At 37.8% G+C, this 26,748-nt stretch overlaps 1 protein-coding gene across 5 annotated transcripts in view; it reads right to left on the bottom strand.

The window, feature by feature from the left end:
• Positions 1-2,879: 2,879 nt before the first annotated feature.
• The window catches only part of cpne8 (copine VIII), a 70,417-nt gene continuing 46,548 nt past the window's right edge, over positions 2,880-26,748 (bottom strand). For 4 of the 5 annotated variants that reach the window (XM_051884777.1, XM_051884781.1, XM_051884779.1 and 1 more), the window contains 5 exons: positions 25,816-25,943; positions 24,084-24,186; positions 16,074-16,131; positions 13,520-13,593; positions 2,880-10,114 (listed from right to left, as the gene is read on the bottom strand). In XM_051884777.1, the coding sequence (XP_051740737.1) occupies positions 9,902-10,114; positions 13,520-13,593; positions 16,074-16,131; positions 24,084-24,186; positions 25,816-25,943 (576 nt within the window). In that variant the 3' untranslated portion in view covers positions 2,880-9,901. Of the gene's footprint in view, positions 10,115-13,519; positions 13,594-16,073; positions 16,132-23,360; positions 23,398-24,083; positions 24,187-25,815; positions 25,944-26,748 lie in introns of all 5 variants that reach the window. The other variant, XR_007928387.1, reaches the window with a different exon arrangement.

Genomic DNA, 26,748 nt, shown 5'->3' on the forward strand with positions numbered 1-26,748 from the left:
CAAGCATTTTCGGTCAGTGATTCGTGCCTGGAATTCGGGCCGGACTACTCTCACGTTATCCTGAGACCCCGGCTTGGATATGTGCCCAAAGTTCCCACCACTCCCTTCCGGGACCAGGTGGTGAACTTGCAAGCACTGCCCCCAGAGGAGGCAGACCCAGCCCTAGCGTTGCTGTGTCCCGTTCGTGCTCTGCGCGTTTACGTGGACCGCACGCAGAGCTTCAGAAGCTCGGGGCAGCTCTTTGTCTGTTTTGGAGGTCAGCAAAAGGGAAAGGCTGTCTCCAAACAGAGGTTGGCCCACTGGATAGTGGATGGCATCGCCTTGGTGTACCAGTCCCAAGGCAAGCCGTGCCCCCTCGGGTTGTGAGCTTACTCCACTCGGGGTGTTGCTTTCTCCTGGGCGTTGGCGCACGGCGCCTCTGTGGCAGACATCTGCAGAGCTGCAGTCTGGGCGACACCGAACACATTCACGAGATATTACAATCTCAGAGTGGAACCGGTGTCCACCCGTGTGCTGTCTACACGTAGGTAGCCACGGGTGTTTGCTTGCTGTGCCATTTTTCCTCGGATGAGGGAATGCGAGCACTTTTCCCGCTCCTCAGTTCAGTTCCCCGCATGGTGAACCCTGTGGAGTTCCTCCTGCATCTTGCGGCAGCCAGATGCGGCGGAGGCGTCCGGCGCCAGGTCCAGTACTCGTATGTATGCCCGGTTGGTCTGCCCTTGTACTGGGCTAGATGCCCATATGATGTGATTCCCCGCGGGTAATCCCATATGTGTTTGTCCACGGTACGTGTCTTTCCCTGGGCGGCTCCGCTCTGCCCTGTCTCTGAGCGCTAGAGTTCCTATGTCAGAGGTCTTCCATATGCGTTACTGCCCCTCGGATCAGTCCATATGTGTTTTCCACACATTACCTCCCTTCGGGCAGGGTGTGGTCTCCGTAGCTTTCCCCTCCTCGGGGAACGCTTTCCTGGTGTTTTGGTCATGGCTGAAAAACATGGGAATCGAGTCCCGAAGCACTCTTCCCCGGGGGTAAGGAACAGCAGCTTCGACCATCCTCCTGTGTAATGCCCTGTCCTCTCCATCCCATTGGTATGGAAGACACCTCGGGCTTACTCTGGACGCTGGAAAGTTACGAGTCTGTGCTAGCACCTGCATTTGGGCACGCCACAGCTTGCCAGCATCTGCTTCCCTAACACTCGTAACGTGGCTCAGTTGCTATGGCATTTTCCATTGGACCCCATTACATCAGTATCGACGTAACGTCGAACGTGACTGACTGAATGGGAACGTCTAGGTTACTGTTGTAACCTCCGTTACCTGAAGGATGGAACGGAGACGTAGCCCTGAGTCACCGCTGAGCGGCCAGGTACCTATCTCGGCTCCTCAGCAAAATATGAATGGAAGTGAGTACGCCGGTCCTATTTATACCTGGATGCCGGGGGTGTGGTCCGGCATGTAAATCTCACTGGCCAATTCCCATTGGCTTGTTTTGTATCCCTCGGAGGTGACTGGGCTCCCAAGTGAGACCCCATTACGTCAGTATCAACGTAACGTCTCCGTTCCCTCCTTCAGGGAACGGGGGTTACAACAGTAACCTAGACGTTAGCCACATCCAGAAAAATGTATGGATCTCTATGGGCCTCTGCTGGATATATAGGGTCATTACACTTTTTTTTTCTACAACTGTAATTTCTACAGGTCTTTCTCTAATTCTGCCCCAGCGCCTAGATCAATAACCAGAAACAACTCATATTTAATTTTTATCTACATTAAAGTGTTTTTTATATATATGTAAAAATGTAATATTTATAAGCAAAATGGTGCAGTAAATACACAGCAAAACATCCAGTGTTAAATTAACACTTCCAGTGTCACCCGGTGTTTATGTAATCCGGTGTGGATTATATAAATACTGGCAATGTTAATTTAACACTAACAGTGTTCATTTAACACTGGAGGTTTTACTGTGTAGGTAAATATCCCCAAAAACACAGCATAAACGTATAGTTGAGAAGTAAATAATAATTAAAAAAATTATTTCATTTGTATTATTAAAAAAGTATATTTTTATACATGTGGGGGTTAAATTGCTTACTTCACTCTCAGTTTTAGATAATCCTGGTTTTAAAACTGTAATAATTTATTTTATGCAATAACGGAAGATGCTGCTAATCCTGATTTTATATATTTATTTATTTTGACTGAACATGTAATACACATGCGCATGACATCACCGTTTTCACAAATTCACATTTTTGTAGTTTACACTGAGAAGCGGTATCGTTTTCAAAAACTTGCACTTTATTTGAATCCCATTTTCAAATGTTTGCATTTTCAGGCCCCCAAATTGATGTTGTTGTGTAAATGAACTGCCAAAATGCGTAGTTTTCCGTTTTCCGTGTAAACGGCCCCTAAGTGTACTTCTTTTTCACAAGGGTTTGTCAAGTCATCAGTTGGCTTTACATACATTCCTCCATTAGTTTTATTAATAACTGTCATTGTGCCACATATTGATTTATTGATATTTATATAATTGAATAATAGTCATTGTAGAATGAAGCATTATCAGTAGGCTCTTTAGTTTACAAAATAATGAAACTAGCAATAATGATGCAAGTCTCTGTATGAACAGTAGAGGGCAGTACAGGATCTGTAGGAGGCTTGCTGCATTAAATAAAAACATCATGCTTTCCTGTGGAAATTTTATCATATTCTTTATGTGAAGATATATCAAACCTGCCTTTGTTTCTTCAAGCTGTAATGTTGCTCTCATGTTTAAAAATGCAAATGTTGACTTTGTCTAATGAAGATACAAGACTGTGAAAATGTAAAAATGTAACTCATTGGAGTCAATACACAGAAAAATGACACAGTATCATCAAGTGTTTCATTTGAATGTTTATTTATGAAATAAGAAAGGGGCATCATTTCATTAATAGTCATAGTCATTACAGCATGTCTTTCCTCATATAACATGAAAACATGTTGATATTCAGAGTTTACCAAATCTTTCTCTGGTTAGTCATAGCAAATCATTCTTTATACAATACCTTGTGAATTTGGGCCTTTTTGTTTTGGATATTGCCTGCTTTTGACAATACAGTAAGTTCTTCCATTGAAAAGTGCTACAATTTACTTATTTGTGAGTGCATTTGATGCCAAACTACACTGGTTTAACAGCACCTGCATGCGTCTCATTCACAAAACAAACCAAACCGCTTTGAACCTCGAGTCATTCACATGAAGAGTGTTTAAAAAAATTAAAAATAAATTGAAAAATACAATAGAATATAGTAAATTTGGCATAACACAAATAAATGGTCTATTAAGGCAAACTTCATTTCTAAAACAAACAATCTACAAAATAAGTTTATTTCTTTTTAAAACACTGCTCATGCAAACATGATGCAGGCAATATTAAACAGTGATTTCATAATTAACAAAGGTAAACAATATATGTTTATATGATTCTGGGACTTCTATTACCCCATCTAAATTCATATGATTTTATGATCTAAATTCATGCTGTCCAGCCAGTGCTGTATACCAAAGTAAAATAATTATATCTAACACAAGCTCTAACCCTTTGAGGTGCGTAATGAGCAGGTAAACTGGTCCTAACTAAGCAACATTGGCACCTGTTACCACTTTGACAAATAAGAGTCGTCACACCTGAGATTAAACGCACAATATCTGTTACTTGTAAACAATTCATTAGCCATGCAGTCAAAGACAGAATTCTTTTTAAAACCAAGAAATGGACAGGAAGTTGTTCTATTGTTCATCTCAAATTATTTAGCTAATCAGCAAATTTCTCATTCATTATTATCAAGCTGAAATTATAACGTCAGTAAGACATGGTCAATGTACAAATAATCTACAGAAGTTGTTAAATTTGTAATCATTTTAAATATAAATTGAGCATAAATGAGGAAGGGTGCAGTGACAGTGCCTGAATCCTAACCATATGGAAAAACATTCCCATCCCATATATGGTTAAAATTTGATGTGTGTTTTCTGCATGATTTATATAGATAATACAGCATAGATGCAGCGTGAGTGGGTGTGAGTTTGAAGTTGACATACTGTCATATTAAATAAATGAATTCAGAGCTCTGTGCCTGTGTTTGAGATATTTTTTTCCCAGGGTTGCTGGGGTAAAGGCTGGCTAGTGTATTTTCTTGCTGAAATACGAAGGGTTTTGAGCAGAAGGAGCACATCTGAGCTCTTGATCTCGAGAGTCACGGTAAGTGCTGTCGGTAGCTTTTTATTTTCATTAAAGGCAGTTTGACCAGGCGTCACTGAACATTGTTTGGTTGAGAACAGAACATTTTTATATAACTTCTTTCTTGATGATCCATGTGATATTTTAAAGAGAATTTTCTGATGCCATTTAATTGGGTCATTCTACAATTGTGATGTCATTTCCATCTCATCAATTCTACATTAAATGTAGAATTCAGAAACCCTTGTTATTAGCGACACCGGTGGCCATTAAGTGAACTGCAGTGAGCAACTTATTGCTCATAATGTACAAGAGACTGAACGTGATTGAAGGCCCCGGCAGGGCGAAGTTCTTTTTCGTTCTTCACTTAAAAGTAAAAAGAAGTCGGAAATATCTTTGCAGTGATATACTGTTAACAAACATGCCGACGCCGTCCACGCTGCTGAGAGTGACATTAAGATGATTATGTCTTTCCTCTCAATAACAAAATAAACATACAAGACAGCAATGAGAAAACCGCAGTTAAGAAAGCATCTGAAGAGAGGGTCTCCAGAGCGTGTGTAAAGGCCCCGATATACTTCATGGAATCGAAGAACGAACTGATGTGACGTCATTTCAAACAAAATCAGGCCAAAACGAAGTTCGTTTTGGGAGTTCGAAATGGCTTTCCAAAGCAAACTCTCGGGAAAAGTTCACTCCAGCTGCAAAACACCTTCATACTACCATTGGTCTGTGATGATAACGTAATTGGAGGTGTGTGCTGATGCTTCGCCTTCTTTCACACAGAACTTTTCTCTGGCTCATTTTATCTGTTGAGTCCGTCGAGCTAAGATCTCCACAGGTGAAAACATGAACACACTGGATAGCTGATTCATAGTAGAAAATGAAGTTTGCTTCTGATGAAATGAGGCACTGACACTTTTTCATGTTTGATATTGTAAAGCTGCTTGCTTTTAAGCAATCTATTGATTAAAATGCCATATAAATAAACGTGACGTGACTTTATTGAAATGCTAATTTTCAGAGCTTGTGCTAACATACCCATGTTCCTATGATCAGATGCTTATGCTTTCTATATAAAAAAGCTTGCTGTTTTCTCATTTTTGTTGTGTTTATTTTGTTACTGAGAGGAAAGCGCACAGCACATATTTACATATTCATCTAAATGCCGCTCTCAGCAGTGTGGGTGGCGTCAGATGTTCGATAACAGTATATCTTCATTTTATTCCTAAACGAAGAACGAAAAAGAACTTCGCTGTGGATGGTGTAGGGTCCAGATGGAGACCCGATTTCGATCAGTTAAGAAGTTAGATCAGTATACAGGCAGTAGACAATGGGCAAGGTCTTGTTTTTTAAGTTTCGTTACAAGCTGTTCATGCATTGGCAATAAAAAAAGTGATTGATAGGCTACATGAAAATTCTTACATGTAGTGCTTTTAAACATGCCATGCAATCTTAATGTTAATTCTTTTTCAGTTAAGTTTGATATTAAATATTTATTCAATTTTAAAATATTTTAAACTAAATAAAAGTCACATACTTCCGGAAAAATAATTGAACAAAAAGGTAATAGGAACCATTAAAATTATTGGCAGTAATGCCACTGACATTTCATGATGAATTATATTACAATATGCATTAAAAATACAAGCATTGATCTTATTATTATCATCATGACAGAGTAAAACCATTTAACTAGTCTATTTAAAATGTCACTAATAATTTGGTATTTCTCCATTTTTCTCATTTTTTCACAAGTTACAGTTGAATTTTAATTTTAAATAATTTTCTATAATTTTCTAAAATGGTTTTCTATAGGAAGTGTGTAGCAGTTGGCATTTTGTTGTCCAAAAGCTAAAGCATCTGCCACCACAATTGTAGAATGACCCAATGAACAATTCGCATTGCTTTGAACCCAGAATAACAGTGTGTGCCTCAAAACTGTATGCAATTAAGACTAATGAATGCAAACAAAGCATATGCTACTTCTGTATGAGGCTGTGCTTGCATTTTTGTGCTTGGATACAGATATTGAGAGTAGCTACAGTTCTGTCTTTACAGGAATAGTTCACCCAAAACTGAAAATTCAGACATTTACTCAATGTCAATTTACTCAACACATTTGACATTATTTTTTCAGTGGAAAAAGAGACACTTAGCACAATGTTCATGCTGCTCTTTTCCATACAAGGGAACTGAATGGGGACTAGAGCTGTGAGCTACAAAACGTGTGACGGGACAATCTAATAAAAGGGTAATTCCTAGAGTTTGGTGGATTTTGGGCTGAACAGTTTTGTTGATTTTTGTTGATTTATTTTTACATTTAGTTATTTTTTAGTCTTGTCAGAGGGAGAAAATGTTTGCCTATCAAAAAAAAAAAAAAACACTGGTCAAGCTCAGGCTAGTATCACCTAATAATTCTGACCAAATATTTCAAATTTCACATTCTATGAACTCTATCCATCCTGTTACATGTATAATGTGTAACAGGGTGGATCATAACAGGGTTGATGTTTTAAACTAATAAAGCCCATTATTTAGCTAGGACAGAACAACATGCTAGCAGAAGATTTATATTCAGGAACAATTTTAATATACAGGTGCTGGTCATATAATTAGAATATCGTGAAAAAGTTCATTTTTTTATTGTAAATTATTTTAAAAAATGAAACTTTCATATATTCTAGATTCCCTACATGTAAAGTAAAACATTTCAAAAGTTTTTTTTTTTTTAATTTGTTGATTAGAGCGTACAGCTAATGAAAGTCCAAAATCCAGTATCTCAAAATATTAGAATATTTACATTTGAGTTTCATTATATGACCATCCCTACAGTATAAATTCTGGGTATCTTTTGTTCTTTGAAACCACACTAATGGGGAAGACTGCTGACTTGGCAATGGTCCAGGAGACAATCATTGACACCCTCCACAAAGAGAGGAGGTCACGGAAGGTCATTACTGAATGGGGTGGCTGTTTACAGAGTGATGTATCAAAGCATATTAAATGCAAAGTTGACTGGAAGAAAGAAATTGGGTAGGCAAAGGTGCACAAGCAACAGGGATGACCGCAAGCTTGAGAATACTGTCAAGTAAAGCCGATTCAAACACTTGGGAGAGCTTCACAATGAGTAGAATGAAGCCGGAGTCAGCGCATCAAGAGTCACCACACTCAGACATCTTCAGGAAAAGGACTACCAAGCCACTTCTGAACCAGAGACAACGTCAGAAGCATCTTACCTGGGCTAAGGAGAAAAAGAACTGGACAGTGAACAGTGGTCGAAAGTCCTCTTTTCAGATAAAAGTAAATTTTGCATTTCATGTTGAAATCATGGTCCCAGAGTCTGAAGGAAGACTGGAGAGGCACAGAATCCAAGCTGCTTGAAGTCTAGTGTGAAGTTTCTGAAGTCAATAATGATTTGGGGGGGCTGTGACATCTGCTGGTGTTGGTCCATTGTGTTTTATCAAGTGCAAAGTCAATGCAGCCATCTTCCAGGAGATTTTGGAGCACTTTATGCTTCCATCTGCTGACAAGCTTTATGGAGATGCTGATTTCCTTTTCCAGCAGGACTTTAGCATCTGCCCACAGTGCAAAAACCACTTCCAAGTGGTTTGCTGACCATGATATTACTGTGCTTTATTGGCCAGCCAATATGCCTGACCTGAATCTATGGGATATTTTCAAGAGAAAGATGAGAAACAGTCGATCCAACAATATACAGATGATCTGAAGGCTCAATAGTGCCTCAGCAGTGCCACAGGCTGATCACTTCCATGCCACACTTCACTGATGCAGTAATTTGTGCTAGGAGCAAGTCATTTGCTGTAATATGTCCTGCCGATCAAGTATTGAGTGCACAAAAGAACATACTTTAAAGAACTTGAACTTTTCTGTTTTGCAAATCCATTTTTTAATTGATCTTAGGAAATATTCTAATATTTTGAAATACTGGATTTTGGACTTTCATGAGCTGTACGCTCTAATCATCAAAATTAAAAAAAAAACTTTTGAAATGTTTTACTTTACATGTAGGGAATCTAGAATATATGAAAGTTTCATTTTTAAAAATATTTATAATAAAAAAATGAACTTTTTGATGATATTCTAATTATATGACCAGCACCTGTATATATAATTTATTTAAAAAATAAACAATTTCAAGTCCAGTATAAATTGGCACAACAGGGTGGACATGTTATGTTTTACGCTATTGGATAAGTCTTCTAAAAATGAGGAAAAGAGAGAAAGGTTTATAACTGATTTTTACTTTGTTCTTGTTCTCCCTACAAGGAAATTATGTCACTTCTAGCAAGTCATGTGATTTAGGGCATACACTTAAGATTTTAAAGAGTAAGTAGCACCAATGTAACAGGGTAGACTAGAGTCTGAGGGACATAAACTAATTTAATGATTTTACACATAAAATAAAAACTATCGCAATAAATTGTATTTTACTTCAAAGAGAGTAAGTAAATGAACATACTAATATTCAATTACTAATTTAGAAATATATATGAAACCTTTATTTAGAAAACATGATTGGGGACATGGGAATTTGTGCTTCAAAAAGTTTTGTTTTAAAATTATGGTTTCATGGGGACATAAAATCCACCAAACTAGGAATGACCCAAACTTAAAATGTTCTTCATTTATTTATTTATATATATATATATATAGTTTTTTAGGGTTCATTTATATAACCATAAACTAATGTTGCCAGAATGTTGCTAATAGTTTTTGATAATCTAATGAGAACTTACACAGAATATAATGGTTATTTTGAACATTCTCTAATGCTTTTTTAAATAACCATAAACTAACCTTCTCAGTTAAATATTTCTCTTTCCATGATCATAAACTACATTTTGCGGAATCACTCAATGACTGACGTTAGTGTAATACAGCATTTGATTAAATGTAGAAATTAAGATCACTGTGAAAATGTGTAAATAAAATAAATCTCATATCTTGTTTGGAATGACTTGGGGGTGAGTAAATAATGACACAATTTTCATTTCGGCTGAACTGTTCCTTTAACGCAGAGTAAGGCTTTTCCTGTTAAATCTCTGTGCTGTGCTAGTTCCACGAAAGCTAAGCACAAATTCTTTACAGTTTGAGGCTGTCAAATGACCAAGAATATGGAATACAGAAATAGTAAAATAATTTTAAGCGAATACTGTACAGTAAAATGAAAACCAAGGCCTCGCACAACTGGGTGAAAGTTTCTTTCGGTTTTGTACCAAGTGTGGATTCATGCTTTTTCTAAAATCACACTTGCTCTATTTACAACGTCATGTAATAAAATGAGTAAATTCCGTTGTTAAGCAGCTCAGAGTTTTCATGAGGTACAAAAAACATCTATTTGTAAAAAACGGTACAGTTGTAAACGTCTGCTGAAGTTTGTCAGACACAAGAACAGGATGTGAGACAGAGACTGTGGAGTCATATCTGATGTTTGACTGACTGAAGAGGCCACGCGATACTTTAAAACAGTCTAAAACACCTTCTGAAACCTAAGTACGCCTGACAAAGGACAATGCTGGGCGTAAAGTTCCCTAACGTCACCCTACATACTGAAAGTCAGCATGTGCAAGAGCTGCGTTTCACTCAGACAGGCCGTGTGTGATCCTGAGAGTGACAGTGAACCAAAGAGAGGACATATGTTTTGTGCGCTCAATCAGATCTGTGTCTGCAGTGGGTGGACGGGGTGGACGAGTGTCGACGGGGGCTTGGAGGAGGTGGAGTGGGACGAGTGCTGAGGTTTGATGCCTCTGCACCTCATGTACTGGAGGAACTGATCTGGGATTTCCGCAAGAACGTCCTTGGCCAGACGGGCCATGCTGAGAATGTGATTCCCTCTGCGATCAATGTAGTCTCGGAAAGGAACAAACTGAGGAGGAATCAGACAGAGATTTAGGAGGAATATGCTGTTGATAACTACAGAAAATCATTTTGACATCCTTTAGTTCGTAAAAATAAGCATAAATGACATCTAATGGAAATCTATGTGAATACCCTCTAAAAAAAAGAGGTGTGCTTAATTGTATTTAATATGTAGTATATTTAAACTAAAGCACATGTAAAGTGCTTGATTACAATTTTATATGTAGTGTATTATTTGATATTACATTTAAATGTACTAAATTGCAACTACATTACAAATATACTTAAATAGATGAGATAAAAGTTTCAATAGAAATGACAAAGTATATCGTATTTTACCTCAAATGCTTTAGCCATGTTTCAAAGACAGTAGAAGAGATGTAATTATTAAATTATTATTACATATAAAGATGTCCTTATATCCTACTTAAATGGCTCAAAAAGCACTCTAAAGTTCAGCTAATTGCATCAAATATAAATTATCAATTATAATTATATTTTATTACATAACTAGGCTACAAGACCAAGACCAGGCCCATTATTTACCACACTATTGAGGTCCTATATAGCACTCTTTTAAAGCATGGTTCTTTATGGAACCTTATAAAAAGCATTTTATTTAGCACCAAAAAGGGTTCTGCTATTGTTACAAGCTGAAGAACCCTAATTTGGTACTGTTTAGAACCATTTGTCTTAAGAGTGTATAATACATTTTCATTTAATTGCAATTAAGTGTCCAAAACATTACATTTAGTTTTCATATAAGTAAATCCTTATATTATTTCTTTTTAAAAGTGTGCTAAAGTGTACTTCTTTTTCACAAGGGCAGTAAGCATTTAAAAGCAGTAATGTTTGTTACCCTTTTAATATGATATGTTGTCTCATGACCTCATCTCCAAAAGTTATTGTCCAGTTATCTCCAAAATAAATAAGTTTTTTTTTTTTAATCCAATTTTGCAATAAAGTCTGAATTATGCAAAAATCCTCCCATTTAGTCCCAGTAAGTCATCAATTACTCTCCCTGGTGTTCTTCTAATGCCGTATGCTCTTCTTTCTTTTTCAAACCACAAAAAGAGAATATTTTAAAAATGTCCCGCTTGCGCTCGTCTATAAAATGGCACTGGCAGTGAATAGTGACCAGCATCAAGCTTTTTAAAAAAGATGCAAAAGTATCACAGAATGGTCCCATGTGACGTGTTGCATATCCTGGGTATATATGATAAGGTTTGGTAAAAAACAAACTAATTTAATTGTATTTCATTATTATTTAATGAAAATCCTGATCTTGGCCATTGGTCTTCTGTTCTCGACTAGCGCCGCAGTTCACTCCAACTCATCCAGAAGAAGCACACAAGTTGTGAGAAATCAAGACTAAGAAAAATGCGACATGAAATACAATCCATGTACTTTCTTCTCTGAGGTGAATATATCCGTTTTGTTCATTGCAACTGGAAGTTATTGCGTTGACATCTATCAACGGTCATTCTGATTATCATCTGATAACCAGAGTTCTGGTCTGGAGATGTTCAACTCAGTGAAGAAAGTACACGGATACTTTTTTGGGATCTCTAGGCATTGTAATTTCATGTTGCATTTTTATTAATCTTGATTTCTCACAACTTGTGTGTTTTTCTTGGTGAGTCGGAGTGAACTGTGCCGCTAATAGTCTCATGAACGCACAGTCGAGCACAGAAGACCAACAGCCAAGATTAGTATTTTTGCTAAATAATACAATAAATTTCGATTTGTTTTTTACTAAAACCTGTCGTATACCCCCAGAGCACATGGAATATATGACACGTGTCACATGGGACCGTTCTGTGATACTTTTGCATTTTTAAAGCTGGATGATGGTCACTATTCACTGCCATTATATGGACGAGCACAAGTGGGACTTTTTTTAAAATTTCACCTTTTGTGGTCCGAAAAAGAAAGAAGCGGCATACGGCATTAGAACAACACCAGGGTGAGTAAATGATGATCTATCCCTTTAATACACATTTTCATTGTGCATAATTCATGAGCACACATTACTGTATTTCTAAAGAAGAAAAAAAAAAGTTGGTCTTCAATCTTTCATCAAAATGTTATAACTTTGCTTCTGAAACAACTTTTCTTGTCAGTTGATGTCACCATGCCAGTTTATTTTTAAATCCCTCCCCTTTAACCATTTACCATCCACTGAATCGTCCATGAATAATGTCAAGTCCCACCCATTTTTTTTGTTTTTCCATAATATTCATTCACATTATGGCAGTAGACTTGGTTGCGAATGTCATTTCATGCTAACTTAGAACTTGGAAACCAAGAAAAAAGATGTCAAAAAATTCCTGGTATTCTTATGGAAAGCAAGTAAAAAGTAACTGGGTTAACCTCACAGCAGTCTCACGCCAATACATGTAATGTTTAAGGATGATGGTTAAACCTCACAAAAATGTGATACTTATAATTTATACATGTATTTTCAGTTCTGTACACTTGCCTGCTAGGCTTCCATTGTAAGTGCATTTACTGTAAACATGTTTCCTGTTTGCTTTTACCACACAAACTGAGATGAGTCAAAAATACTGTCAGTGGTCATTGACACAATGCTTCAAATGCTGTAAGATATTGGGCCCTATTTTAATGATCTACACGCATAGTCTGAAGCGCATGGCGCAGGTGCACTTAGGGCGTGTCCGAATCCACTTTTGCTAGTTTAATGACAGAAAAAATGGTCGGCGAGCCAGACACATGGTCCAAAAGGGTTGTACCTTGTCTCTTAATGAGTCATGGGTGTGTTTTGGGCTTAACATGCAATAAACCAATCAGAGTCTCATCTCCCATTACCTTTTAAAACCAGTTGCGCACGCACCATGGCAGATTTGCTATTTAAATGGCGGAATTTGCAGAACTGAATGCTTCTCCATAGAGGAATCCTTTTATTTTTAATATTTAAAAATGTTTGTGTGTTGCTGTGCATCCCTGTGCGTGTAATAAGCAGAGTGTACACGTGTTGTGCACCCGCCTATAGGCGCATATTACTAACGCGCCCTTTAAATAGGCCTAAAAAAAAAAAAAATACTGCACCATTTACTTTAGACCAGGTTTTTGTTGGTCAGTCGTTTTCAGTTGCCTCAAAATAGCAGCACGCCAACAATGCGCCTGAACACACATCGTTTTCAGACCAGCACGCCCATGGGCGAACAGATGGGCGCGAGTGCATTTGCTATTTAAACAACGTGGTGCTGGACATGAAAATGATAACTGCGTCAGGCTGAAACTAGCAAAAAACACTTGCGTCGCACCTGGCGTCACATTGCGCCGGGTGTATGATATAGGGCCCATTAGGTTAAAAATCATCTGGAATTTTGGAGTATTACATTACTATTTTGGTCCATAGAAACATGAGATACAGGGCTGGAAAGCTCACCTGCACAATGTCTCTCTCCGCAAAGCGACCCCTGGATGATATCCTGACCTCATCTCCATCTAGTTCAATCATCTCTGTCAAATGGAAGAAAATGCCACAGGAAATACGATCATGTGGTGCTTCCACTCAGCTCAGACTGTTATAGTGAAGTGTGCTATCATTGGATTTCATATTGGAGTTCAAATACATCCTTTAATGCTGCATCAGCTATGAAATGAGTTCAAAGAGCAGATCATGACTGCTGTGAGATAACGAGAACACTGGGAGCTGCATATAAATGAGGTTTTATCTTCATTAAAGGAAAAATTGTATCAAACACTATGCAAATTGCGAGCCCATCAGAGACCAAGGTGTATTTTTGTTAATGTGTGATGTAAAGGCACTATTTACTGGAAATCTGGATTTTTCTCACTTATGTTTAGCTATGTTTGAGAACACCACTAACCCTCTGATTTCACTGGGGGTGGTGCATTACAAGAACATAGAGGAGGAATGCAAGGGATTGTGAGAGTAACACCCTGTCATGTGACCAAAAGCAGAGAAACTGTTCCAATTCACAGCATCCCCACTTGAATACAGCTCCATTAGAACTTAGAACAAACTATCCAAACTATTCTATTTTCTTTTATGGAGATACTGCAGTTGATTTGTTTACATACATATTGGAAAACATTCCAAAAATGCTCCAAAATGTAATCGTATATTAAGGCTATTTGCGTATTGTTGCCCTGTTATTGTCCACAAAAAGTTGGTGGTATTAAAAGGGATGTGTCTACAGAGGTCATGGCACATAAACAACAATATCAGTGAATGCAAATCATTCTTATTGAATTGCGCTATTACAATACAAATTAAAGCTGCAAGCAGCGATGAAAGGGCCCTCGCACCCAGGCTCACCGCCACCCGTTGGCCTTAAGAAAACAGTGAACAGTGGGCGACATGCATGTAAGCGAGTAAATACAGGAGAATTATGGCCAAGTCATTTCAAAGTGCCACACTTTCTTTCTGCCAACAGGTGGCGCTTTGACTGTAACTGAATATTGCCATGTAGATGTCTTCATGCCAGGACTATTATCAAACATTTGAAGATTGGAGCAAATCGGACATTGTATGCCTGAGTTACAACAACTTCCTGTTTCGTGGCGTTAATCGCATACATTAGCACTTAGCCAAGTGTTGCATGATTTAACGTGTTTCTAGTATGTTTGGTACTTTATGGCATGTTTAAATGTGTTTCTGGGAGCGAATTATGGTGTAAAGCATACCATTTCCTGTTGCCAGCAGGTGGCGCTATGACTAACTGAATATTGGCATATAGATGTCTTTAGGCCAAGTTTGGGGCACATCGGACATTGTATGCCTGAATTACAACAGCTTCCTCTTTCATGGCGAAACATCAGACTTTGTCAGTCCACCACGGCCACGCACTTCAGCGAAAACTCTAGATCTTCGCAATTTAACATCATTAAAGTCTTAAGATTAGACTGAACATATATGATGTTGATCTGGTTAAATTTCTACGAGGAGTTAATCACAGTATAAAACATGTCATTTCCTGTTGCCTGCAGGTGACGCTATGACTGTAACTAAATATTGCCATGTAGATATCTTCAGGCCAGGACTCTAATAAAACATGTGAAGTTTGGGGCAGATCAGACATTGGATGCCCGAGTTACAACAACTTCCTGTTTCATGGCGAAACATTAAACTTTGTCAGGACACCACGGACACACCCTTCAGCGAAAACTCTACATCTTTGCAATTTAACGTCGCAAAGGCCTTTAGTCTAACCAAATATGATGTTGATCTGATTAAAGCTCTAGGAGGAGTTCGTTAAAGTACAACGTGTGGAAATGGCAAAAACTGCCAAAATTTTGCAGAGAAAACTCAAAATATCTCACTTCCTGTTGGGGTTACAGATTTTGAACCCTGGGCTTTTTTGTAGGTATTGGGCGGTTACATGTGTCTACCGAATTTCGTAACTGTACGTGAAACGTAGCACAAAGGGCGCTTAATTGAAATTTTGTAGGTAGCGCTATCGAGCCATTTTGCCACACCTAATTCTGAAACCCATATCAAATGACTTCTAGATGATATCAGATCACTTCTGATGCGTGTGCAAAGTTTAATGAGTTTTCAAGCATGTTTAGGCCCTCAAATATGTGATTCATTTCGGAGAAGAAGAAGAATTGGCCGAGCAATTACAATAGGGTACTCACACCATCAGTGCTCGGGCCCTAATAATAAGAAATTAAAAAATCCACAATAGGCAGAGAGAAAAGTTTAAACAAAAGTTACTAGATCACACATTTGAAAGGAGAGGTGCAGTGTTAGTTAAGGAATGAACTGATAAACCAATGAAAATTTCAAAACTCTTATAGTACATATGCTACTAATGACATTTCGAAAAATGTCTGATTGGTCTGACTGAAACATGTGTGAAACAGGTTTCTCATTTGATCTGATCTGGTCTGCTGAGTCTCTGATGGACTGGACTGATATCATATCACATCTTCACATAATCTCAAAGACACACACATCTCTCTCATCTTACCGTCAAATTCGGCTGGCCCGACTCCAACGATTATAATTGACATGGGAAGACTTGAGGCCTTGAACAGAGGGAAACAGTTCATTAAAACAAAAAACCCTAAGAATACACTCTTCATATAATTCAACACTTGCATAATGAAACATGCACAAATCAGACTTGCAGTCATAGTATTACAACCATGTTGTGTTCAGATCATAGAGACATGAGGCACTGTCCTCTAATTGAGTACAAACTGGTTTAAACAATGGCTAATTTGAAACTTTTTAAATGACCCCTGTAAAATGTTGATTTTTCTTTTTGAACTATTTCTCATTTTAATGATCAAAAATGTAATATTTATATGTAATATCTCACTTACAACAAAGGAAAGGACAAGGTTCCACATTTTATAAAATGAGGATTTCCAATGAAACAATATTTGTCCTCTGGCTACAATGAAGCAAAAGCAATAATATCAGCATGGCGCTTATTATACAAGCCATCAATAGGGGGTACTCCAAAAATTGCAATTATTGGGCAAAAAAAGAAGACCAGAATGAATATAATTTAGGACAGTTATGTATGTGTGAGTATGATCTGCTGGGGATAGTGAACATCTATTGCGCCTATCATCTTCTGTTAAAGAAAGTTTCTTCAATTTTGCATTGGTGAATGAATTCTGTGAACAACTTTGAACTGAATAAGATTCAAATGGGCACAAATACAGACAGATTAATTTTAGCTAGAGCATTATTCCACAGCTCCTCGTTAAGTTCCAGTCCTAGTTCTCTCTCCCAGGTTTCCTTGAGTGCAAAAAGAGGAGGGAGCTGAGAAGAGCATAGCAGGCCATAAATTGAGGCAACGTGGCTATGTGATTTCAGAAGTGACATTATATCTTCAATTAAAGTTTTAATTTTCTCAGTTTTAACACATTTTTTGTTGAATGCATTTCTCAAAATCAATCATTCAACCCTGTTACCAGGGCTGTGCACAGACATTTTGAGGGGCAGTGGCTCAAACCAAAAAAGGGGCACTAAGGAGGGTGGGGGGTGGGGTGCTTGTACAAATTATCCAGTTGTTACAAATATCCAATTAAATGAGAAGACAGCACATGCTAGACCTTCACTTCTTTGACTCTTTTGAGTTGACTCTGAGGCAGTATCATCTTAATATAGAGAATGAATAACAAACCTTTTACAATCATATTGTAAATACAATTGTTAGACTTAGTGCTAATTCAGTTCATGTTGTTGTAATTACTCTTCCATTCAAATAATTTAATGTCTATCTTTCTTGAACACACTCTATTTTACTGTCAGCCAGTTTAACAGTCTTACCTGTACCTGTCTGATTTGGCTGATGCTCAGTGGGCTCTTCCCTCACTCTCTGAACCTGCCTCTGCCTCATCTTTAATTTAATATTATACAACATAAAGCTATATTATATACTACTATACTATGCTAAGATACTCATTGAGAACATTTATTGTCACATGATCACATCACATGAACTCTCAGTTACCATGGACATTAATCACATTAATCACAGCTGTTCGTTATTTGTGTTAATCAGTCAGTGTATTTAAGTTCCTGTTTGTCTTCAGTTCTTTGTCGGGTCTCGTTTATGGATGTAATGTGTTGGTGTTTGTTCTGCTCTGAATTCTGTGTTTCTCCCTGTGGATTATCAAGTAAAGACTTATTTTACTTTACTCTACCTCGTCGTGTGTTTGCTCAACCGCCATTACATAACAGAAGACCCGACCTAAACAGTTGCGGCGTGATTTGTCGTCATTGTTTTGTTTCGTTTGTTCCGTGTTTTTGGCGAGTTTGTGTTTTTTGTTTTTTCTGCACTATGGACTCTTTTTGTTCAGTTCAACTGATTTGCCTTGAGCAGAAGGCCCGCTCCCTCGAGGCACATCTAGAGGATTTCCTCCATCTTGTGCCATCTACTACTTTCCCGGACAGCAGCCTCTGCAGCTTTCTATATGCCGGCCTGAACACCGCCACCAAAGTGCTGCTGTCCGGGGAGGGGCCTCGAGGGAGCTTCATGGATTACGTCGAGTGGGTACTGGTGTCCTGTGATTCGCCGCTCACAGTTAACATCATCGACGACGACACCAGCCCCACTAGCTACCCAGTGCCCAGCCAACAACACCCCGACTGCGAGGATCGACAGCCTGAGCCCACCGCAGGCAACGAGAGCCACTCCGCCGCAACGTACACGCCAGCGCACACAGGAGCGACCGAGCTGAACATCGCCATGAAGCCTGAGCAACGCGTGCCTGACCAGGTGTGTGAGCCGGCTGCCTCTATCATCGCTGAGGGAGTCTTGGTGGAGTTCGACGGGATGGAAGCGAGCCCCGCCCAAACCCCCACCACTGAGAGTGAGTGTTCGGCCACCGCACTGGAGAAGATTTTTTTTTTTTTTGATTGGAGAGGTTTTGTTTTCCCCTTTGTTACCCCCTGAGACTGTCGGTCATGTTTCAAACTGTTTGTTTCAAACCGTCGGACTTTCAGCCTCGCAGGACTCCCTCAGTACGTCGGCTCCACCTGGGTTGGGCATCGCTACACCTACCCACGGACTTACGGGCCGGTCGCTACACTCCGGCCCTCCACCCCTTTGTCTTCGGCCAGCTCCTCCCTCCCTCAGGCTCCGCCTCTGCCCTCAGTCGCTCCTGCTCGACTTCAGCCCTCCCGATCTCTACCACCATCTCGGGGGGTCATCACTACGGCTCTGTTGCGGCCGCCTAGATCTTCGGAGTCCCTCCACTACATCGGCTCTCTGGCTTTGCGGTGGGCTTCATCATCGGTGTCTCCGTCGCCTCCGGTCGTCCCCATGGTGGCTCCAGTGATCTTCGCTCCATGGCTCCTCCCTCCTGCGCCGCCGCCATGGGGCTCAGTTTTAGCTGTGGCCTGGGTCAGCTCACAACATCTGCCTCTGCTCAAGGCTCCACCCTGGATCACTCCACCATCATCTCCACCCTGGACTTTTGGTTCCTGCCTCCTCCCGGTAGGCCGTCCACCTCCTAAACTGCCTCCTGCATCATCAACATCTCCTCTCCACGGCGCGAGGACATGCCTTTCCAGGAGGGGGCGATATGTCACATGAACTCTGTTTGTTTTTCTGTCACGTGTTCCTTTGTTTGAGTTTCCCGCCACAATCAGTTACCATGGACATTAATCACATACATCACAGCTGTTCGTTATTTGTGTTAATCAGTCAGTGTATTTAAGTTCCTGTTTGTCTTCAGTTCTTTGTCGGGTCTTGTTTATGGATGTAATGTGTTGGTGTTTGTTCTGCTCTGGATTCTGTGTTTCTCTTATTTTACTTTACTCTACCTCGTTGTGTGTTTGCTCAACCACCATCACGTAACATTTATAATATATTACATTTTTTAATGATGCATACTATTAATATGGTCTTAATAAAATATTATAAATATGATGTACGTTATAGATTACTAGTATCATCAATTGATTATAATGGGAAATATACTTTAAAGGAGTTAAAGTGTGACAAACTGTCATTGTTTTTTGTTTACAAAGTGTGCCAACAACAGCAAATTGGATGTTATTTGTTAGATCAGATGGGGTACAATAATTTGATTAGACAAGAATTCTAATTCTCTTCCAAGTATATGGAACAAGTTGTTAGCACAATTAGAAGACCAGGAGCAAAACATTACCAACAGAAATATAAAAACAAACTACCAAATTACTAATTCAGTGGATCAACATGTCTGTAAAGTGGATTATAATGCATCTACCTGTCACAACCTTCTGGTACAGTCTTTTCTAGGGCTGTCAAATTAAAATTAAAATTTTAAATATTCATTGAACTTAAAATAAAAATCCACATTTGAATGCAAAAACGGTGCATTCAGATTTTAGGTGTGTGTCAGGCAGCCTTATCACTGACGAATGAGAAGTGATGATGTTTGTAAGATGACCACGTTGAAATGTTTTCTTAGCCTATCCAGTTGAACCCACTTGATGTGGCACTGCTGCATTGTTCATTCAAAACATTGCAAAAAATAGAGAAGCTCAATGAGGAGAAGTTCTTGGTTACGTCAAAACCATGACCAAGCCGTTCACACAGAACACATTTTCTGCACTGCTTTTCCATTGTTTTCTATGTCTCAACAGAGAGCCGCATGTTTAGAAAGATATGTAAAGTTAAAAGAAGTACAACTTTTAAAAAACATGTCTCAAGACTTTGTGGTCATCTCATGTTTTTAAAAGCAAAAAGTACTCTGTGTGATCAGCACTTTGGCTTTTTCTATTAAACTATGCATAAATACATGATGCTGTTTTGTTCATAATTGTTTAAACAATTTATGAAATAATATTTGATTTATAAACATTAGTTTAAAAGTTATGCACTTTTTTTGTACAGACAGTCATGTTATTTCATTGCTTTTGTAACCAGTCCTACTCAACCTGCTCCAAGCAGGACTTGAACCGGCATCTCCTGCATGGGAGGCGGGCACGCTAATAAGGGTGCTAAAGACCGCAGCCTCTAGCATCAGTTGCTAACATGCATCTTGAGGCCTGGGGAGTGAGGTTTACACACACAGCTCTTACTGACCTATGTTACACTTTAAATAAACAATTCAATGTAGTGTGAGAGGGGCACCTCGGCCGATAAGGCCACCCCCTGTGCAAGGCCCTGCCTGTTACCAAGTAATTTTAAGAAAAGAAAAAAAAGACCATTAATGATTTATATTTATCAATAACTACAAAGGTTTAGGCCCCTTGATGGCTCCATTTTAGTTTAAAATATACAAATATGTAACTGTTACTCGAAACCCTGTTACGCATTCTGGAGTATTTTTATATCTTTTAAATTTGATTGAACATTTATGCTTATTTAAAGTTTAAGCCTTACTTTATACCATATTTGAGGAAAGTGCCATGGGGTGGCAGCCACTGGGATGTAATTATGGAAATATGAGGAACATTCATAAAGCTCATGTAATGTGCTTTGTTCATCTGCACACTGACACATTATGAACGACTCCTGCCACTGTTCAAAGAGTCTCTGCCCATCACAGTCTGTTCAGTATATCATATTTCTGTCTCGGTTGACGTGTTTTGAAGGAAAGACAAATGGATTCAATTTAAGATGTTTTTCTAATTCTGTATACTTATATTGTAATAGTATCCACAAAGAGGAATCGACCACTTTTGTGAGTGGGCGTAAATTCTTCTGTTTTATTCAGTGCAATAATAGTCTCATTCTTTATCCAATAATCATCTCTTCTAGTGATTAGAATGATGAATGGTTAGGCCTGTTGTTTACAAACTCGGGTTCATTTTGTGCTATTTCCAGGTTCAAAAAGTGATTTTTCAGTACATTTTTGTACATTTTTAAAAATTCTATCAGGAATATACTGTAATGTGTTTAAGTATTAATAAATTGCATTGTACCATATACAATATATGCTGTGGACATATTTATGCCTTCAGAAATAAAACAGGGTTGACAGTAACAGAGTTGACTGTTTTACAGTTTAATAGACTTTATGTCAATTGTCACATGAACAAACAGGAAAACAGGTCTCATCACATCCGCTTGTCGGAGAAAGTGTTAACAGCAGTATGAACTGACAATTATATCTATGGACTTTTAAGGTAATCAGCTAACCTAGCTAGAAAAAATAAAATTAAGACATGTTAAGAAAAATAAAAATACTTTTAGATATTAATCTACATTTGCAGTGAACATCAGTTATGCTCATCTTTGGTAGCTCCTTTGAAGGCATCTTGAGTAAAACAGCTCTATATTTAACGAAAGGCATACAAAAGACCTGAACCGGAAGTGATGCAACCCGTTTTACAGAATACGGAACTTTGTTGCACATAACCCCCATTTTACGTACAAGTCTTGTGCTCAAGGCAGTTTTTCAGAATCAGACATTGGTTAAAAATTTACTGTGAAATGTCAATACTGTAGTACACAGAAGAAAATGAACATTTGTATTTATACAGTACATTTATTTTTGTAGAAATGTGATACATGTACATGTAAACTGAAAATTCACAGTTGCTTATTCATTTTTAAACACTCTATTATGTCATCCCCTAACACCACCACACATTCTTATCTTCATATTGCTCTTCAACAACAAGCAATTCAGTTTACATGTAACACATTTCTACAAAAAATAATACAAATGTATTTATACAGTACTGCTGTAGCTGCTGCTGTTTAGGATTGTGACGTTCCTCAATGTTCAAAAATGGTAGTGATTGTGCTGGGCAAACTCCATATAGCCTATACAGTATGCTTCCAAACTTGATAAACAAACTTGGTAAAATTGTGATTACTATTTCAATACAATGCAATACTATTTGCCAATTTAGCAGACATTACAAATATTCCATGGCATAGGTATTTATGGAATATACATGCATGTCTGACAGATTTTGATAACTGGATGGATCATTTTGCATGTGACGGTTCACACAATGAAAGAATGTTTAGAAGTTTGACAGTTTCACTGAGAATCAGCTTATCAATTTTGATCAACAAGCCATGTGCATTTAATTATTGTGCAAATTGTTGACATTTGTACTAACTTTTTTGCACACATGCCAAAACACAAGCAATTTGCTTAAATCGATAAGAAATTCAAAGAAACTAACTGTTCAGAGATCTGAATTTATTGTTTTGACAAAAAAAAATTCTCATTCGAGAATTGAGCCAAAGCGATTGAGAAAAACTGTATCATAACTAAGTCACAAACATAACACTAAATTAGACAAAGAATTCAATTCTGTAGGATGATGTCTTTATGATACATTCATGGATTTGTTGATTTATTGAATAGTTCATCACTTTCAAAGTGGGGAAATATGGTAATTGTCAGAGTGTGGTTGAGGCAAAGGATGAAAATAAAGCTATGCGCAGAAGTCTTTATTAATAACAAAATCAAAATGACAAAATGCTCAGGTATCTCAAATCTTATCAGAACACAAACAGAACAACTAGCATACATTGACAATAACGGACAAGGGACAACTGAAACTGAGGGCTATGGGCGAATTCCAAATGGCATTTTTGAACCCTTCAAGGACACTTTGGGAAGGGGGCACCATTTGTAGGGGCGTTCCAAATGAAAGTGAAAACCTGAATCCCTTCACGAAAGGCCCTTCCACAAGTCCGTTAGTAAAGGGTATGTGTGATGGTCACTTCAAGGAAGTAATTTTATCATGTATGGTCATGTGACCTGAATGGCGAGTCCTCGCGATTCATTTTAAAGGGATATTTCACCTAAACATGAAAATTTTGTCATCACTTACTCACCCTCAAGTTGTTCCAAACCTCTATGTATTTCTTTCTTCTGTTGAGCACAAAAGAAGATATTTTAAAGAATGTTGGAAATCAAACAGTTGATGGTATCCATTGACTTCCATAGCAGAAAAAAAAATACTATGGAAGCCAATAGCCACCGTCAACTGTCTGATAATGAACATTTCAGATAATGAGGAAATTATGCTGTCTTTCATTGCTCTGTTCGCTAAGTGCGTTCCAAACAGCTTCATTATGACACACAAGTGCCCTGCCCCCTTCAAAGTCCCCACTTCAAGGGCTCTGCCCTTCAGAGTGAGTAGGGATGCTCACTTGGAATTTGCCCTCCAAATACACAGGCAAGCACTAGGGACTGAACGAGATAATTAACTAGAAACAGGTGAGACACATGAGGGCAAATCGAACACTAAGGCAACAAATGAACAGATACAAAGGAAACTGAACTGGGAGCAGTTCAAAACTAACTCAAAGTTCAACTCAAGCAAACCCAAGCACAAATCAAACGAGACAGTAACAGGGTTGATGCATAACTTAGGGACACAATGGGGTCAATTATGTCAAAATCTTGCTGTATAGAAAAATAAAGCAATACCACAAAAGTTGGCGTCAGCTGTTCATTGTCAGGTTTTAGAAATATGGCACACTTGAGGCACACTTGTCTTTTCATTTTTTTCTGAATGGAATTAAGATTGCAAGGAACTGTGTTTTTGTACTTACGTTTACGATGGATTCTTTAGTCTGAGCCATGTCCGAGATGACCCCATCAGAGATGATGAGGAGGATAAAGTATTCTGAACCATCCTTTACTAATGATGCATATCTGCAAAGAAGAAATCTGATCACTTCATATAAAACACACAGTGGCTGAATCCCAATTTATGTCCAATCCATCCTAATGTCACAAAGCAAAGTACATCAAAAAACTGTCAAAAATACCTGGATGGTATACTATTTGTGGTAGATTTTCCATGTATGCACTCAGGCATGCTTTTTGGGCTACTGTCTACAATTGTTTCTCTAATGAGGCACCAGGATGCAATAACATAACATTGTAGTATGTAAAATGTAAAGAATTGTAGCCATATTCTACATTAAGGGGTCAGAATACTTTTTGATGCACTGTATATGAATTGTAAATGGTTTAACATCACATGTAATTTTACTGTAAAACAGTCAAATTTAGGGATTCTGAAGGCAAAAACTATATATTACCATATAATTTACACTGAAACCCTGCGCACATCACATATTTTACTTAGTTTGGTTTCTTTTTGTTATCAGTAATATACATTAGGGGGATTTATATTACATTTTCTGTTACTGAGTTAATGTTCATTGCATTTTAGTGTCGACATAAATCTTCATGTGGTTTTCTATTGTACCAACTGTATTATCATGGTCAGTACATTCTAGGGTACAAAGCATATTTTGATAGTTCAAGTAGCTTAGTATATTAATCGACATCATTTAATGAAATAAAGTTATATGTTGTAAAATATACAGCTCCAATATTCCATCTCATTAAAACTGAAACATTGTCACAATATTTTTTACAAGGAATTTCTGGCAATAGCTGCTGTTTTTTTTTTTTTTATTGTACATTTAATGGGATATTGTACAGTATATGGCCATAATTGTCAAATGTGTAGAATACATATTATGTTTATGCACTCTTCTTTTGAAGTTATTTTTGTTATTCAGTATTCAGTATTATTTGTTATTCTGTTTTCTCATTTCCTATGTTTATAGTTTCTGTTTTCTTGGTGTCCTAGTGTTTCTAACTTTTTGTTTGTTTCATTGGTTATAGACTGGGTTCACCTGTTTCTTGTTTAGTTCATCATTATCCTGTGTTTTTATATGCCTGTTTTATGCTTGGTTGTTTCGTTTAGGAGTTTTTTTTTTTTATATATATAGATTCTTGCTTCGATTCTGTCTTGTCTGGTTTTGGTTTTGGTGCATGTTCATGTTTTCATGTCTTTTATTTTGAAGTTTTCCCATTGACATGTTCCTGGTTTGTCATCCCCGACCCCATCATGAAATCCTGTCATGTGCTTCCCTTGATCATGTGTCTTTTTCATTGGTTCTTTGTTCCTTGTGTCACTTTCTGATTGGTTCATTGTTTCATTAGGTTCAGGTGATTCTTGTTGCTCTTTAGTCTTTGTGTATAAATAGTCCTCATGTTTCATTGTTCCTTTGTCTAGCTTTATTCCCTGTACCGCTGTTGCTAAGTTTATGTTTAGTTCATGTTTCTTGTCAAGCCAAGTCTTTGTTTATTATTTATTGGTTCACGTTTATTTGGATTAAAGCTGTACATGGGTTCTTAGCTTTTTGCCTCCAGTGGATTCCCCTATGCAACACATTCTCTCCTTCGCATCCATGACTAATGCATTACAATAATAAATAGTGTGATAAATAATGTTTAGGAATTTTTAAATATAATTGGCCTCACCTTGCTACATGATTAATGACAGGTGAGAAGTATGTTGGTCCATAGAGACGAACAGATTTCAGACTCTGATAATACGCTTCTAGAACGCCCTCAATACCGCTGCAGTATGGGTTATCTGGGTTCCCGTTCTGTAAGTACACATATAAATGAACACGTACACATATGCACAAGTTTATAATACTAGCATCCCAGTGAAGGATACATACATAAATGTACAAATTTATGCCTTGTGAGTACATATGAGCCTTGTGAAAAAGTTTGCTTAATTATATTAAATGTGCACTTGTTGAATACTTCAAATCTATTCAGTATATTTTTAATAACACTTGCATATAATATAATATTAATGAAGTAAAGTGTACTTAGACTACACTTTCATGACTGTTTCTTGAACTTAAGTAAACTTAAAAAAGTGCACTTTCTAATCATGTCAAATTAAAATTTTGGTTACACTTTATTTTAAGGTGTCCTTGTTACAGAGTATTAATTAACATAAGTATTAATAAATATGTCCACTTTAGACATATACTAAAAGTAACTTAATGCCCTGGCCAGCACGTGTTTTTGATGGTGCTGATCCACTACCTCCACTGGTTTTACCCCATTAAAAATAAATAAATAAATAAATAAATAAACTTCTCTCTTGGTTTTCATGTTATTTTTTAGTTATTTTTTTAATTAGGGTTAAATTGAGTCTCAATCTCCATGAGAGGTTAGGGCGCAGTTCAGATACAGTGTTAGATATGGAACAGGGTTACTCCCCCTAGGGCTAAATTAAGCCCCCTGTAAGGCAGAGTTTAGTGTTAGACTCCAGTACACATTCTAGGGTTATGTCCCTTAAGCTACAATCAGCTGTAAGGGGTATGTTTTAGAATTCAGTTTGGGTATACGACTATTATTGAATTAGGCGAAAACAATTGCTACACCTCCAAT

This window comes from Ctenopharyngodon idella, chromosome 24 (assembly GCF_019924925.1).
Source record: "Ctenopharyngodon idella isolate HZGC_01 chromosome 24, HZGC01, whole genome shotgun sequence".
In the NCBI taxonomy this organism is placed as follows: domain Eukaryota; kingdom Metazoa; phylum Chordata; class Actinopteri; order Cypriniformes; family Xenocyprididae; genus Ctenopharyngodon; species Ctenopharyngodon idella.